The sequence below is a fragment of the Xyrauchen texanus genome, chromosome 44, assembly GCF_025860055.1.
Source record: "Xyrauchen texanus isolate HMW12.3.18 chromosome 44, RBS_HiC_50CHRs, whole genome shotgun sequence".
Taxonomy (NCBI): domain Eukaryota; kingdom Metazoa; phylum Chordata; class Actinopteri; order Cypriniformes; family Catostomidae; genus Xyrauchen; species Xyrauchen texanus.
Genome location: NC_068319.1, coordinates 8,031,700 through 8,047,238, shown reverse-complemented (window position 1 = coordinate 8,047,238; position 15,539 = coordinate 8,031,700). Strand labels below are relative to the sequence as shown.

The window sequence follows — 15,539 nt, the reverse complement described above, 5'->3', positions numbered from 1 at the left end:
ATTAAATAAATGTCTTAATGATATCAGTGTGACTTGAAATAGTTAATAGACAATGACATGGATGAGTTTATTTCAGGCAAAGCCAGACAAGAAAAGGGAATCCTGGAAACAGGTTTATAATTCAGGAAATGGTGCAGAGGTTGTGCTGTCTTGGAGGGTGGGTGGGGGGTTGAAGGATGATCCGGGGGGAATGAAATGACTTGTGCAGCTTACGTGAAAATGGCAGGCAGAGCTGATAACATTACAGCAAAAGAAAACCTTACAGGACATGTGCTTTGAAATTGATTCTTAACACATGTGGCGATCTTTGCATTTCTGGTTCTTGGTTTCACTGGCCATTTGATTTGTTTGTTATGCTGCCTGTTGAGTCAACCATAACAGCCCAGTGTGGGCACTTTCTAGTAAGTTGCATCTGTCTTTCTATAAATGCATTGTAAATGGATCAGGATAAACGAGCAAGCAGACCTTGTGAAAGCAGACTGAAGCAGAGGGTTAGTTGAGTTCTGCTAGCTGACTCTAATGATGTGCTGTGGTTTTGGCAGTGATGAGTGACAGCTCCTGTATTCTGCTGCATGCACGGATCTGTGCTGGATATGGAAGCCAAGACAGAGACTGCAAAGATAGGATAGGGGCATTTTGTCTACAAATCACACTATAAATAGAATATCTAATGGCTAGAGAAATCTATAAATATTTTTAGAATCTTTTTTTATTATTATTATTGCACAGCTGTTTGGAATTCATAATTCTGATTGTTCAATCGCGGCATTCTGCAGTCAAATATTTTTTTAGAATGACCGCTAGACTGTATTTAATTTATAATTGTAGTTTCATGCCTCTCGTGTTTCATTCCATAAAATTAAACTAAAATGTACAAGAAATATTAGGTTTATTAAGTTTAAGTAAATTATCCTGTCAATGTTTATTTTATATTATAAATCAAAATTAATACAATATTATTATTGTCAATAAAAATGAGATGTGCTAGATAGAAATGTTTCTAAAAATAACAAGTTTATTCTATTATTATAATAGAGAGCATAGGCTACTCAAATCTAATTAAAGGTTAATGTTTTCATGATAACGCAATGAGTTGCCCCAACGCCTCACTGCACAGGAGGCAAATGCTCTGATTTGTCAAGGTCAATTAATGAAGGCAGCTTAAGGGACCAAAAAAAAAAAAACCCTCTCACACCCTCAGGGCTTTCTTAGTCCTAACAAAAACAGATTAAATGACACAAATACATGTCCTCCAATTAAGATCATTAAGAGGAAGCTGTCATACACAATTTTGATGTTACTTTTGCATCCCTTTATATATATTTCAGTGCACTATAGAGCGCCATGAACAATTGTAATACATTACATGTACTGTCATAAATTGTGTTAAACATAGTTTTCAATTAAAAACATAAACTATATAGGAGCATAAACTATAATCACCAGAGGCGTTTAGTAATGAAGTACAACTTATCTGTTACTAGACGGGATCACCCAAAAATGAAAAAACTCTCATAATTTACTCACCCTCATGCCATCCCATATGTTTATGACTTTTTGTTTCTGCTGAACACAAATTAAGATTTTAAAGAACTATATCTCAGCTCTGTAGGACCATACAATGCAAGTGAATGGTGTCCAGAAATATGTTTGAATCTAAAAGTCAGCTTAAAATTAATCCATAATACTCCATTGGTTCAGTCAATGTCTTCTGAAGCGATCCAATCGGTTTTGGGTGAGAACAGACAAACCAAAAGTATTTTTTATAAATCTTGACAGAAGTCTCCTTGGCGAACATGATCTCAAGCTCGATTACACTTCCTACAGCGCCATCTAGCACTCTGCACATGCGTCAAGCACTAGGAAGTGCAGTCCAGCTTGAAATCATGATTGTGCCTAGAGATTGCAATGGAAAGATGTAGAGTGAAAAAGGAGATACATTTTGGTCTGTTCTCACCAAAACAGACTGGATCACATCAGATGACATTGATTTAACTACTGGAGTCATATGGATTATTTTTATGATGACTTTATCTCCTTTTTGGAGCTTCTGGAGGCCTGGTCACTGTTCACTTGCATTGTATGGACCTATAGAGCTGAGATTTTCTTCATTTGTGTCCTGCAGAAGAACAAAAGTCATACACATCAGTGATGTCATGAGGGTAAGTGAATGATAAGATAATTTTAAGTTTTTTTTCCAGTTCCCATTTTGGCATTTCACAGCCTCCTTAAATGGTAACCGATTAGAACAAAATAAGAGAACGCTTAATAACTTTCTTTTTAAAATACAGTGCTCTGTGCTAGAAGTGGGTTACATACAAGTTGCAGTTATTGCCAGATCTCGCAAGATAAACATTGGACATGGTCTGGAAAAACAAGCTCAAAATAAGGGACTTGCCTTACTCAAAATAAGTGTAGACTTATAATTACAATTTTTCCCATGTGGGGACATGCATAGAATACAGTAGCCAATATCACAGTACATCTAACATTAATTCAGTGAAGACTTGGAAACAATTGAGATATGTACTTTTTACCTCTGAACGTTTTTCATTTACCTCTGTACACTGAGCACCTTATTAGTAGTAGTAGTCCTAGTAGTAGTCTGTTTATTAAGAACACCAGTACAGTTCCTTACTCATTACTTATTCATATGATTATCTAATCAGCCAATTGTGTGGCAGCAATGCAATGCATAAAATAATGCAGTAATGGGTCAGGAACTTTAGTTAATGTTCACATCACCCATCAGAATGGGGAAACATGTATGGGCTACAACAGCAGAATATCATGCAGGGCAATTTATTCAGACCATTGTGTTCCTAGTGAAGTGCTCAATATGTAGGCCTAGTAATTATGTAGTAGTCAAAAAAGGTTTTCAATATGTCACAGAAGGATATGCATGCAATTAGACATGGAAATGTTTTATGCAAGCAGTTTCCTTCTAGAGAAACCTAGTCTTACATTTCTCCCGACAACATTACGTTACTTTTGCGACTGAAAAATCTGTCAAATTGGTTCCAAAATGGTAGTGAATGATTCATTTCTATAATCTATCCGCAAATCTGAATCAAAATCTCAAGGGGATCCCCAAACAAGGTGTGTCTCACTTTATATTACATACAACATAATTATATCTTTACTTTTACTTAGTATGAATATGACAAATCTGTAGCCTATACTTTATACGATGATCACGTGGTATGGGGTTGCTTGTAACACTGTTAGGTGGACTCTCTCTTTAAGAGCAGTACCCCTGCACCTTTAAGGCTGCAAAAAGGGGGGTTGTTGTGTTCTCTGATGCTCTGGTGCTGAGACTGAGCTCTGGAGTGATCAGTGCAGCAGGGGAAGATGCGCGTGCTTGCTGACTGCTGGACGGCGCGAGGTGGTGAAGAGGGATTTTGCTCTGAGTACAGCTAACAACCGTCATCTCTATACATTCACGAGCTGGAGTTTCATGGCTTTTTCTTTTCTTTCTTTTTTCGTTTCTCTTTTTTATGATTTTTTAATATTTTTCTAAAGTTTCTAATATGATTTTGAAACATTATTAATTGGAGTGGATTTACTTTTGCGCATTTTATTTCAGAGTAAAACGTTAATTAGGTTTTTTGTTTATTTGTATGAGACTACTACACCTGTGCCCAGTGCTCTCAGCATCGCACCTGCCTGCCGCTCACCGTCTCGCGCCACAGCTGGATCTCAGCTCGGCTTTTAACGGAGACAATCAGCCGGGAGCGCACACCTCATCCACGCGTACGAGCGAACGTGCGTGCATTCGAGGGAGAGAGGGGGAGAACGAGCTTTGGTTCATATGTATCTCTTCTGCTGGAAATATTAATTAAAGATCATTCATATTTTTCCTCAAGGATTTTTTGGAGGAAAAGTGTGCAGTGGGCAAAAACAAATCTTAGTTTGGAGATTGAAAGGAGCGGGGCATGTGGATATTGGCCATCATCTTTTTCCAGTGCATTTTGAATGGTAAGTAGTCCTTTTAAAATTTTTATTCCGGTCTAACTTCTTGGAAAATAAATAAACATCGAATTCAATTAAGCAAACAATTAACCAATTCGTGATGTTTTCAATATGTGATTGTCCATTTTTGTCCATTTCTGCACAATTCGAGTTTGTCTCTCATGTCACATCCGCAGATTAATTCAGTTTATTTCAACACACATTTCACAGAACTAATTCACTATTCTTTGAATTAAATTTGCAATTTTAACAAATATCATAAATAACTTGCATGCAAAATATTTCCTTTACGTTTTTAAGACGTAAAATGTATTTGCTCAAATATCTAATTATTTAGGATGAACAAATGATGGACACACAAATGAGCATTTCAGTTTTATGAGGAACTTATATCAACTGTCACATCATTACTTTTACAGCCCATAATATTAATCATGCACGCATGAGTATGCAAATATGATCAAGTGCAACATGAATCTTAATGTCCATGTTGGACCTAGAGCTGATGTTTTGACAAATTCTTTTAGTTTTTCTAACGATCATGGGCCTATTTATATGTATTATATCCAAATGAAAAATAATATATTGATTTGTTTAAAAAAAAAAAAAAAAAACACATCCAAAAGAAGAAACAAAAGGGAAGAATTTGAATTATAGAATTAATAATAAAATAAAGCAGGTAATATTTTGAAAAACAGCATTATATATATATAAAAAAATCCCCTTAAAATACTATATGAAAAAAAATAAAAATTCTGGAGGCATAGTGGCACAGCCGCCATGTTTCAAGAGGAAGCAGTGGAGCACTGAATGAAAAATAACTCTCAGTCACTCAATTACCACTTTATTTGAACAATTTAACTGTAACCATTTTCAAATGTTTTATTTCACACATGCATTTTTTGTTTGGGTGTCCAAATTTTATGACCTCTAAAATTCTACTGCAAATTCTCGACAGGAGGCCAGTTTGTTGATGGCTTTAAAATGGAGAGACAGTGAGTGGGTGCTGGTTGCTGGGCTAAAACTGGATGGGTGTGTTTGTGGTGGTGGGGTGTGTATGTGTGTGTGTTTGGGGGGGTTGTGCAAGCAAGGAAGAAAATGGGGGCATTTAGGTGGCTTTACCAGCATGTGGAGCATTAAAATCAGACCAGGGTTGAATGTGAATGAGGCAAATGTCGGTACGATAGCAGATGCATTTTAAGAGAATGATCAAAAAAGGACACAGCGATGTTGCAGTACAAAGGGTATCGCTCAAATAGCTAAAATAGACAGTTTTCACACAAAATTTGTTTTGGTTTTTGGTGTTTTGAACATCCTTTTCATGAGCTTTAAAGAAAAATTTCAAATTTCTGCACGGTAGAGATGCAGCCAGAATGGGTACAGTCATTTAACCTCAATTAATGGTATATCAATGCAATTGATTATCATTTCAGAGGATTGCTTTTTTGCTAAATTGAATGGTACATGCCCACTGAACTGTGTGTAAAGTAGCATTTCTAAAAAGCATTTTAAGTGTTTTACATTGATCAATATACTCCCATTTGTTCTGTTGTGTTTATTCTAGTATATGTGGGTCTATCTGAGGCTAAATTGATCAGTTGTCTGATACGGTGCCATTGCTGTCAATGCATCCCTCTCTCTCTCTCTCTCTCTGTCTCTCTCTCTCTCTCTCTCTCTATTTCTTTGGTCATTGTAGTGTGTTTCTTGCAAAAGTGTGTGTGTGTGTGTGTGTGGGGGGGGGTCTGGAGAAAGAGAGAGAGAGAAGCCATACAAAATACAAAATGAGCCTTTCATGATTTGGTTAAGCTCACAGCCCAATTCTCTGCTGGTCTCTATGGAAACCCCTCAAATGTATGTTGGTGCAGTGGCCTTGGCGCTTCCTGCACAGGTGACTCCGGAACTGTTCCATATAATGACTACCAGATTAACAGGAAAAACTTTGCCTGCTTGTTTGTAAAGCCTTTCGGGATCTTTATCCGGGTGTTGAGGATAAATTAATTCCCCAGCCTCTTAAACATCCCTCCAGAGATTTAGCCATGTATTTTGTTTTCCTTGTTGTTCCGAAATGATTCTTGGACACGTGGACACCCTATTTCAGGAAAGCCGTGTCCTTGTGTATAACAATTTAATTGAAACAATGTTTTTTGCATCTAGATTAATAATTCTTATTATTAATTAGTGGATTAAAGGGATGATTGCCCCAAAAATGACAATTCTGCCATTTACTCTCCCTCATGCTGTTTCAAACATGCACAATATGACTTTCTTTCTAACACTGACAGACATCATTTACGTTCATTGCGTCTTTTTTCCATACAATGTGACAGTGAATGGTGACTGAGATTCTGCCTTTAGTTTTTTTAGGTACCTAACCTTTTATAAATCAATGCAATTCATTATTTCATTAACTAGTTTAATGCTGATATTAAGTCTGTTTTTCTGAGCTCATCTCCTTGCTATTGAACAACTAATGTTTTTGCATGTTAAATCATGCTGAGTTGTTTTCAATAGCTCTTGTGATTTTGAAGAGCACTCGAGACCGTGTGCAAATTAACACATAAATGTAATCGGAGCAGCAGAACCGTCCTCACACAGACCGAACAGCAAGTGGGAGTGATGTTGTTTTTGTAAACTGATGCTAGGGGCAGACTCTAACATACACTCAAATGGACATGAGTAAACAGCACAGTGTAAAGTAAAGTGCCCAATCAGCTGTCGCTTTCTCCGAGATGGTTTTAAGTGAGCTTTTATCTAAGTCCAAATCAAACAGACAAAAGTGTGTGGGCATATCCATTTGTTTTCCTGAACTATATGCCTGTGTTTGAAGACACAGTGTACTGTAGTGTGCTATATAGAGAAATCAAGGCCATGTTTGTGGTCCTGAAAAGAGAGGATTTTGTTTTTGTGACTTTGTGGCAGGGCAAACCTGGCATCTGTTTAGAGTCATTGAAATACTCAACCTGAATGCTTTGCAAACAGGAACATGATTGAGGAAATAGTTACTGATGTTATAATCAATTAATCTAAAGTCCTGAAATATGCTATAAGTTGGGGTACTCGAGTTTGGACTCAGACTTTTTTGATTAAACTAAACTATATAGAATGGATAAATTGAAAATGAAGTAGAAATAAAAATAAAAACTAATTAAAAATTTGAAATAATAATAACAACTCATGAACAGATTCATTCGAACTTGGACTTGGCCTGTTATGGACTCAGTCTTGACAAGGTGGACTTGAACCCACACTACTGTACTGTCCTCTCAAGTGAATAAATCAAGTGTTTTAGTTCTTTGTAAGCTGTGGATACTATGTTTAAAAGCGTGAACAGACAAGCAAACATATTTCTTGTTATTTTTTATACTGTAAAACTAATTAATCCCTATAGACTAACCTCTGCCCTTTTATATATTTTTAATTGTAATAATAATTTAAAAAAATATTTACATATTTTATTAATCGTTTTTCCCATTTAGGATCCCAGTTGTCCCCAAAAGGAGGTTTTGCCAGATTTAGTCAATTTTGTCCCCAAAATATAGCTACAGTAAGTGGACCCACGCATGGTTACCAAGTATCTAAATGAGGCCATATAATAGATTTCTATTGTTTTCACATAAAGCTGATTACAATTACTACAAACTAATCTTTAACCAAAACCCTAGCCCTAAAAGATTTTTAGTTGCATTAAAGAAAATACAATACATATACACTGACCTAAAGGATTATTAGGAACACCTGTTCAATTTCTCATTAATGCAATTATCTAATCAACCAATCACATGGCAGTTGCTTCAATGCATTTAGGGGTGTGGTCCTGGTCAAGACAATCTCCTGAACTCCAAACTGAATGTCAGAATGGGAAAGAAAGGTGATTTAAGCAATTTTGAGCGTGGCATGGTTGTTGGTGCCAGACGGGTCGGTCTGAGTATTTCACAATCTGCTCAGTTACTGGTATTTTCACGCACAACCATTTCTAGGGTTTACAAAGAATGGTGTGAAAAGGAAAAACATCCAGTATGTGGCAGTCCTGTGGGCTGAAAATGCCTTGTTGATGCTAGAGGTCAGAGGAGAATGGGCCGACTGATTCAAGCTGATAGAAGAGCAACTTTGACTGAAATAACCACTCGCTACAACCGAGGTATGCAGCAAAGCATTTGTGAAGCCACAACACGCACAACCTTGAGGCGGATGGGCTACAACAGCAGAAGACCCCACCGGGTACCACTCATCTCCACTACAAATAGGAAAAAGAGGCTACAATTTGCAAGAGCTCACCAAAAATTGGACAGTTGAAGACTGGAAAAATGTTGCCTGGTCTGATGAGTCTCGATTTCTGTTGAGACATTCAGATGGTAGAGTCAGAATTTGGCGTAAACAGAATGAGAACATGGATCCATCATGCCTTGTTACCACTGTGCAGGCTGGTGGTGGTGGTGTAATGGTGTGGGGGATGTTTTCTTGGCACACTTTAGGCCCCTTAGTGCCAATTGGGCATCGTTTAAATGCCACAGCCTACCTGAGCATTGTTTCTGACCATGTCCATCCCTTTATGGCCACCATGTACCCATCCTCTGATGGCTACTTCCAGCAGGATAATGCACCATGTCACAAAGCTCGAATCATTTCAAATTGGTTTCTTGAAAATGACAATGAGTTCACTGTACTAAAATGGCCCCCACAGTCACCAGATCTCAACCCAATAGAGCATCTTTGGGATGTGGTGGAACGGGAGCTTCGTGCCCTGGATGTGCATCCCACAAATCTCCATCAACTGCAAGATGCTATCCTATCAATATGGGCCAACATTTCTAAAGAATGCTTTCAGCACCTTGTTGAATCAATGGCACGTAGAATTAAGGCAGTTCTGAAGGCTGAAAGGGGTCAAACACAGTATTAGTGTGGTGTTCCTAATAATCCTTTAGGTGAGTGTATATATATATATATATATATATATATATATATATATATATTTCATTGTTGCCTTTGAGTTGTCATCAAGTTGACTTCTAAGGATACTTTTGTCCCTGAAGTATAAACAAGAAAACCCCCACACCCATCAGGCGTTTATTACAGATATGATACATAGGGGTGCATTTTAATATTGATTTAGTTATTATTATTAAGATATCAATTGTGAAGTTCAATGCATCAGGAAAGCAAAATATGTATTAGTAATAGATGCAAATTTCTTATAAATATACAAATATGTTGTTTGAGTCAAACTCTGCATTGATTTATACAGCTCTACTCAAGTGAGTAGTTCTTACTCTAGCATATCAGTAATTCTGGGAGTCAGTTGGCATAATGGCATTTTGATGATCAGCTTTGCTAACTGTTTAGTGAGAACTAAGTCTGATCAGTATTCATATTTTACATCAGCACAGCTCTTACTGTGAGAACACAGGAAATATGCCTGATTCCACAACAGGTTGACAGGCGGTCCTGCATGCTCACAGCTTTAATGTGTATTTATCTCCTGCTTTGATGACTTGGCAGAAAAAGCACCTTGTATTTTTCAGTAAAGAAGCTTGATGACTTTAGCACAAGCCACTGTGTTTCTCTGTGCACCGTGACTATCTTAGTTTTCTTGTGGATGAAACGAGCTTGCAGGGCATTATTTATTTTGGTCTGTGCTGTTTTTAAGTAATTGAGCACAAAAGGGTTATTTCTGGAGAGTCTTTATTGAGAGTGGGTGGGAAGATTTAACAGGCCACATGTGTAAATAGATCTCTGGGTTTTGTAAGTTTTTTTTTTTTTTTTTACCTGTAGGCCCATAGCATACATGTATAAAGTGTGCTCTTGCTACCTGGCACCAATTACATGATTTGTGCACTTTATTGTCACTTTGGTAAGAAAGAAACTGGAAAGAAGATGCATATAAACCCATTTTACTTCCAAAATCTGGCGTATTTCAGGTAGAAACAGGATATTTAACCAACAAATGCAGGATTGGACTTCATTTTGTCCATTTGGAATTGATTAGATCATGAAAAGTGGACTGTTGGATGGAGGGGAGGGGTTAAAAAATAAGAGGGATTGGTGACATCAGCAAAAAAGAAGAGTAATTTCAGAGGTGGAACAAATTACATTTTGATCAAATATTACAGAGACCAATGTTTTTTTCTTTTGAATAACATTCACAATGAATGATGCACAATAATAACACTTGCCATTACATTAAACACAGTTGAAAGCTATTTGGCTCGTTAAATGAAGCTTACGGATGTCTTACGGTAAATATTAGTTCAAAAATGGCACAAAAAGCAACAGCTTCTTCTAGAAACTCTTCAGTCAATCATTGTTTTGAGGAATGAAGGCTATACAATGCTTGAAATTGCCAAACAACGGAAGATTTCATACATAGGTGTACACTACAGTCTTCAAACACAAAGGACAACTGGCTTTAACAAGGACAGAAAGAGACGTAGAAGGCCAGATGTACAACTAAACAAGAGGATAAGTACATCAGAGTCTCTAGTTTGAGAAATAGACGCCTCACATGTCCTCAGCTGACCAACACACAGCTGACAGCTTCATTGAATTCTACCTGCTCAACACCAGTTTCATATACAACAGTAAAGAGAAGACTCAGGGGTGCAGGCCTTATGGGAAGGATTTTTTTTTTTCTGACGTCACCAATCCCTCTTATTTTTCAACCCCTCCCCTCCATCCAACAGTCCACTTTTCATGATCTAATCAATTCCAAATGGACAATGAAGTCCAATCCTGCATTTGTTGGTTAAATGGCAAGTTATTTTCTAGTGCCAAATTAGCAATTTAGCATGATTACTCAAGGATAAGGTGCTTGAGTGGTGGCTGCTGGAAATGGGACCTGTCTAGATTTGATAAAAGAATTTACATCAGTAATGTCCTGACTATACTTTGTGATCAGTTGAATGCCACTTTGGAGAATTAAAGTACCAATTTCCTTCCAAAACAGCAAAATCGTTATTGTGAATGAATATTATTCAAAATTTTGGCCGCCAGTGTGTGTGTGTGTGTGTGTGTGTGTGTATATATATATGTGCCAATTTAACCCCCAGAAATGTGTAACATTTGCATAGATCCCAGCAAATGTCTCATTAAAGCTGTTCTGGCCTTAGGTCTGTTCTTTTTCCATTCCACTCTCTAACGGCCCATCCCCACAAGTGATTATGCTAATTGCTGTTTGATCAGATGATTAAATTATAATTCGATTAATCCTGAGCACTTAATGCTTTGAATACATTTACATCTGCTTGGCTGCATAAGTGTGTATGGCATGAGCTTTCTGCTGTTCAAGCAGCGTGAAGAGGGGCTGACCTGGGACTCACACCCAAATATTAGCACATGTGCTTGTTTAGGCCAGAAACTGGGACATTTGGATACTGTATGCTATTTATCAAAACAATTAGATATTCATACTCGTAGTCAAATAAGATGGGTCAGTAAGTGGCTGATGCCAATATCAAGAGAGCTCTTATATTTTATTTATTTATTTGTCTTTTATCCAAGATGGCTTAGTGAATTCAAGATGCATTTTATCAGTACATGCATTCCCTGGTAATCAAACCCATGACCTTGGCATTGCTAGCACCATACTCTACCATTTGAGCCACAGAAAAACATATATGTATGGCATATGACTGTTTTGAACAGTGCATGTCTTCAGATATTTTGTCCAACTTTAGACGTCGCCACCGCATGTCACCATGACGTATGCTGTATAAGTATCGTGAGAGCGATTCGCTGCATTTGCTCCAAAGCGGCTGTCCAAGCTCTGATGATGACACAGCTTATTCGCGAATGGCCAGACTTACCGATGGTGATGTGTGTTTCATGGACTGAGTTCACAGTGGCATACTACACATGCTACTCTTACTACTTCTGCTATGCCAATCTTTGCCACTAACAAGGTGTTTTTATTCTGACACCTTTTGTTCCACTAAACCCTCACAAATCTGTGTTCTTCTAACAGTGCATCATGTTTATATCATGATATAATATGTTTATCATAGTAATATTATGTAAAATCATATAAAACTATTCAAAATTATTAAAACTACAGACTTGTTTATTGGTATAAATAAATATATGTACTTTTACTGGACATTCTTATTGTACACACAGCTGTATTAAGCAGCACATAACCTTTTCAAATGATTAACTATTCTAATGCAGTGGCTACATTAGCAAAACGGCTGAATCACTTATCCTTAATGCTCGGATGGGCCTGCCGGCGGTTGTCAGAATTATTTTTTTGGTCAAAATATTAATAATTACAGTCTTGACCAACACAAAATGGGTATCATTTGAAAGTTTAAAAACTCTACTTTCCAATGCATGCAGGCATTATTAACAAGTGAAGTGCTTTGAAATTTGCTGACAAATCAGAAGTGTTCCATTTTGATAATTTATATAAAAGAAATGCACTGTACATACCGTATTATTGCAATCACTGAAAACATCAATCTCATAAACTAGCCACATGTCATATGTTGTTGGAAAGCTCTCAAAGAGTAGATTACAACCAGCCTATTTGTTTTACAGACAAATATATATATTGAGCAATAGCTAAGTATATGTCTCAATTATGTTGGTGTTGATTATATGCCTCATTTTTGCTTATGACTTCACGAAAAATAAACAGAACATAAAATACCACTTCCCAGTACTTAGTGATTTTCTTATTAACAAACTCACACACAAGGTAATCCAATGCATAGATCATTAGATAATCCACACAAAGCACAGTGTTACATATGGCCACTAGCAGATGGCTCCAAGTAAATGACCAAGACTCAGTGATGACTCAAATGGCACAGAATGAATCTCATTCTGTGAAATTTCATTACTAAAATCATGTTTGCATGCTATGCAAACCTTTAGTCATTGTTGTGTTTTCACGTTTAATTAGTTCTTATGAATAAAGATTGTTTTATTTGTTTGGAGAGACTTTTGGACACAAGGAGACATTTTGGACATTATGATAAATTAAGTTTGTAATGTTATAACTTTTGATTGCTTTCTCCTATCTGCACAACATTTTTCTTAGATACAGTTGATATGATTGGGAAAAAACCCAATCTTTTTCTCAAAAAAATATTTTCAGTGATACTAAACACTTTTTTTTTTTTTTGTCGAGCTATGTAAGCCTTTAATTTGTAAATCCCACTGAAACAGGAAATCTTTAAAAACAAATTTAGAGCTTAAAGGGTTAAAACTGATTTAACTTTCCTTTGCAGAATAACGTTTAAAGGTTAAATGTGCTATTTCTACTCCACTAGCATCACCAAACGGAATTCCAATTTTTCAGATTTCTTGAACATTCAAATTGTGTAACATTCTACTCAAGTGAGTAGTTCTTACTTTAGCATCTCAGTAATTCTGTGAGTCAATTTGCATAATGGCATTCTCAAGGCATTGGTTGAGCCAATGTCGGAATGCTTCATCAAGCCTAGCAATGTTTTGAAAGCACAAAAGTGTTAAAATTAGCGCATTTACATGCACGATCATAAACCAATTATGCTTAATAAGCCTGCAACATGTGTGGTCATGTTAATACCTTAAACGGCTTTACTTTACCAGGGTAAGGTCAAAAACGACACATGTAGATTTTTGTCCATTATCCAGATTTTGCGTTGCATTTAAACACCTCTACCAGAGTTCTTATCGGCTTTTCAAATTTGCGCTAGTGTTGTGCGCATGCCTGTTTACGTTTTGACATCAAAAGCAGAGTCTCATGTAAACATGGATTTATTGTGTTGTCAGATTTTTGGCTCAAGATGATTTTTGGTAATTATTAGCATATTGGCATGGATGTAAACACACTCAGTGTCTATTCTTTTTGGAGAAAGTAGTAGGCATATATGAATGGCTTACTTGTGGTCTTTGCATATTAAATTCAGAAGGAAATATTTTAACAGTAAAAGTTTTTTTTTTTTAAATACACACTTCACCTTTAATCTTAAATTAGATTAAATTAGAGATAAAAGTTTACCTCTTCAAATTTCCTTTAAAAAACTGCATATATGGCATTTGGCACATGATATTTGATATTGGTGCAGAATTAAACTAAACAGGCCTACTTAAATATTAAATAGTAGTTTTTGCTCAGTTGAGAATATGCAATCCAAATTGAGAATATGAGTTGTTGTATTACACGTGTATCTGGGAGTTGTGTAGACGTCAGCCCAGCTTGAGCAGCCGAGACACGTTTAGCTCACATTCCCTCATCATTCGAGTCAGCGGCGCTTTAGATTCAGACATCAGCGGCGTCGGCTCCGTAATTGATGTCGATCCACGGAGGCCGTTTGATCTCTTTCCCACCACCGGGGAAGCTCTAAACGAACATTTGCGCTGACATTGTTCAGATGATATTCAAATCTTCTCACTTAAGAGATTAAAAAAACTTTTCCACGGGGATGCGTGCTGCTCCTGCTCTCACCCTTCTCGGCATCTGGGGATATCGTCGGCTTTACATATTGGCAGTGAGCGGGGGTCCATTAACCCAGACGCGCTGGCTTGTGCTTAATATTCATGAGAGCAAATTGCAAGCTGGTTAAATTGCGGTGCTCCGGTACAGCTCCCTGACGCCGCTCTCGATTTAGCCTCGAGGCAGGGACACGATTTCGAACTCTCCCGGGCCCGGCTGCTGTTCCTGGCTCCCCCCGCGCTCTCCGACTTACCACACGCCCGCTGCCTTAATTACCTTGAGCCCGTGACGTTCTGTCAAGGTTCCGCAGCCCGCGGGGGGAAACCACCCCTCCTATCTGCTTCACAGACAACAGCGCAGACACAGTCGGCCAGCAGCCAATAGAATGACCCATCCACCCACACCAGGGCCAAGTTTTTTCCTCAGAGAGATAGTGTGCTTATTTGACTCTTTGCACTGTGATTGTAACAAGCATTTGTTTGCTTTATAAATTGTACACAAGCAATTCATTATGGAAATATTCAAGTCATAAAAATGTTTTTCATTTGGCAAGAGTGGCAGTGCACTATTTAAAAAGCACTGCATAATTTACCGACAGCATACTGTATTTCACCCAACAAAAGTACCGTTGTTGGCTACTGTATTATGATGTTTGGACATGGTATCGTACATAAATTGAATCATGGAAATATTAAAACCTTTCCAAAAAGATTTCACTTATAAAAAAGTACCATGGTATTATCCTTTTGAACATGGTAATATGGTAATACCATGTTTTGGACATTTGTCAAATTGTATGTAAGCAATTAATAATGGAAATATTCAAAGCTTTCAAAATATTTATTTGCTCAATAGTTACTGTAACAGGGTAAGAGAGGAAGCATGTTTCACATACAAAAAGTATCATGGTATTACATTATTATTATTATTATTATTATTATTATTATTATTATGTTATTTTAAAACATGGCAATACCATGCTTTTGGACAAATGTCAATTAATCCCAGAAATAATGAAATCATCCAGAATATCTGAATTGGGAAATAGTGCTGGTTTAACAGGACAGATGCAGCAAGTTTTACATAAGTACCATGATATTAGCAAGTTTTTTAAAAATGGTAACATTTGTTTATTTTGCTGAATTATATTCTT

The 15,539-nt window shown here is 37.0% G+C and overlaps 1 protein-coding gene across 1 annotated transcript in view; it reads left to right on the top strand.

The window, feature by feature from the left end:
- Window positions 1-3,795: 3,795 nt before the first annotated feature.
- The window catches only part of dscama (Down syndrome cell adhesion molecule a), a 99,179-nt gene continuing 87,435 nt past the window's right edge, over window positions 3,796-15,539 (top strand). The window contains 1 exon segment of the mRNA XM_052117447.1: window positions 3,796-3,978. Within this exon segment, the coding sequence (XP_051973407.1) occupies window positions 3,936-3,978 (43 nt within the window). The 5' untranslated portion in view covers window positions 3,796-3,935.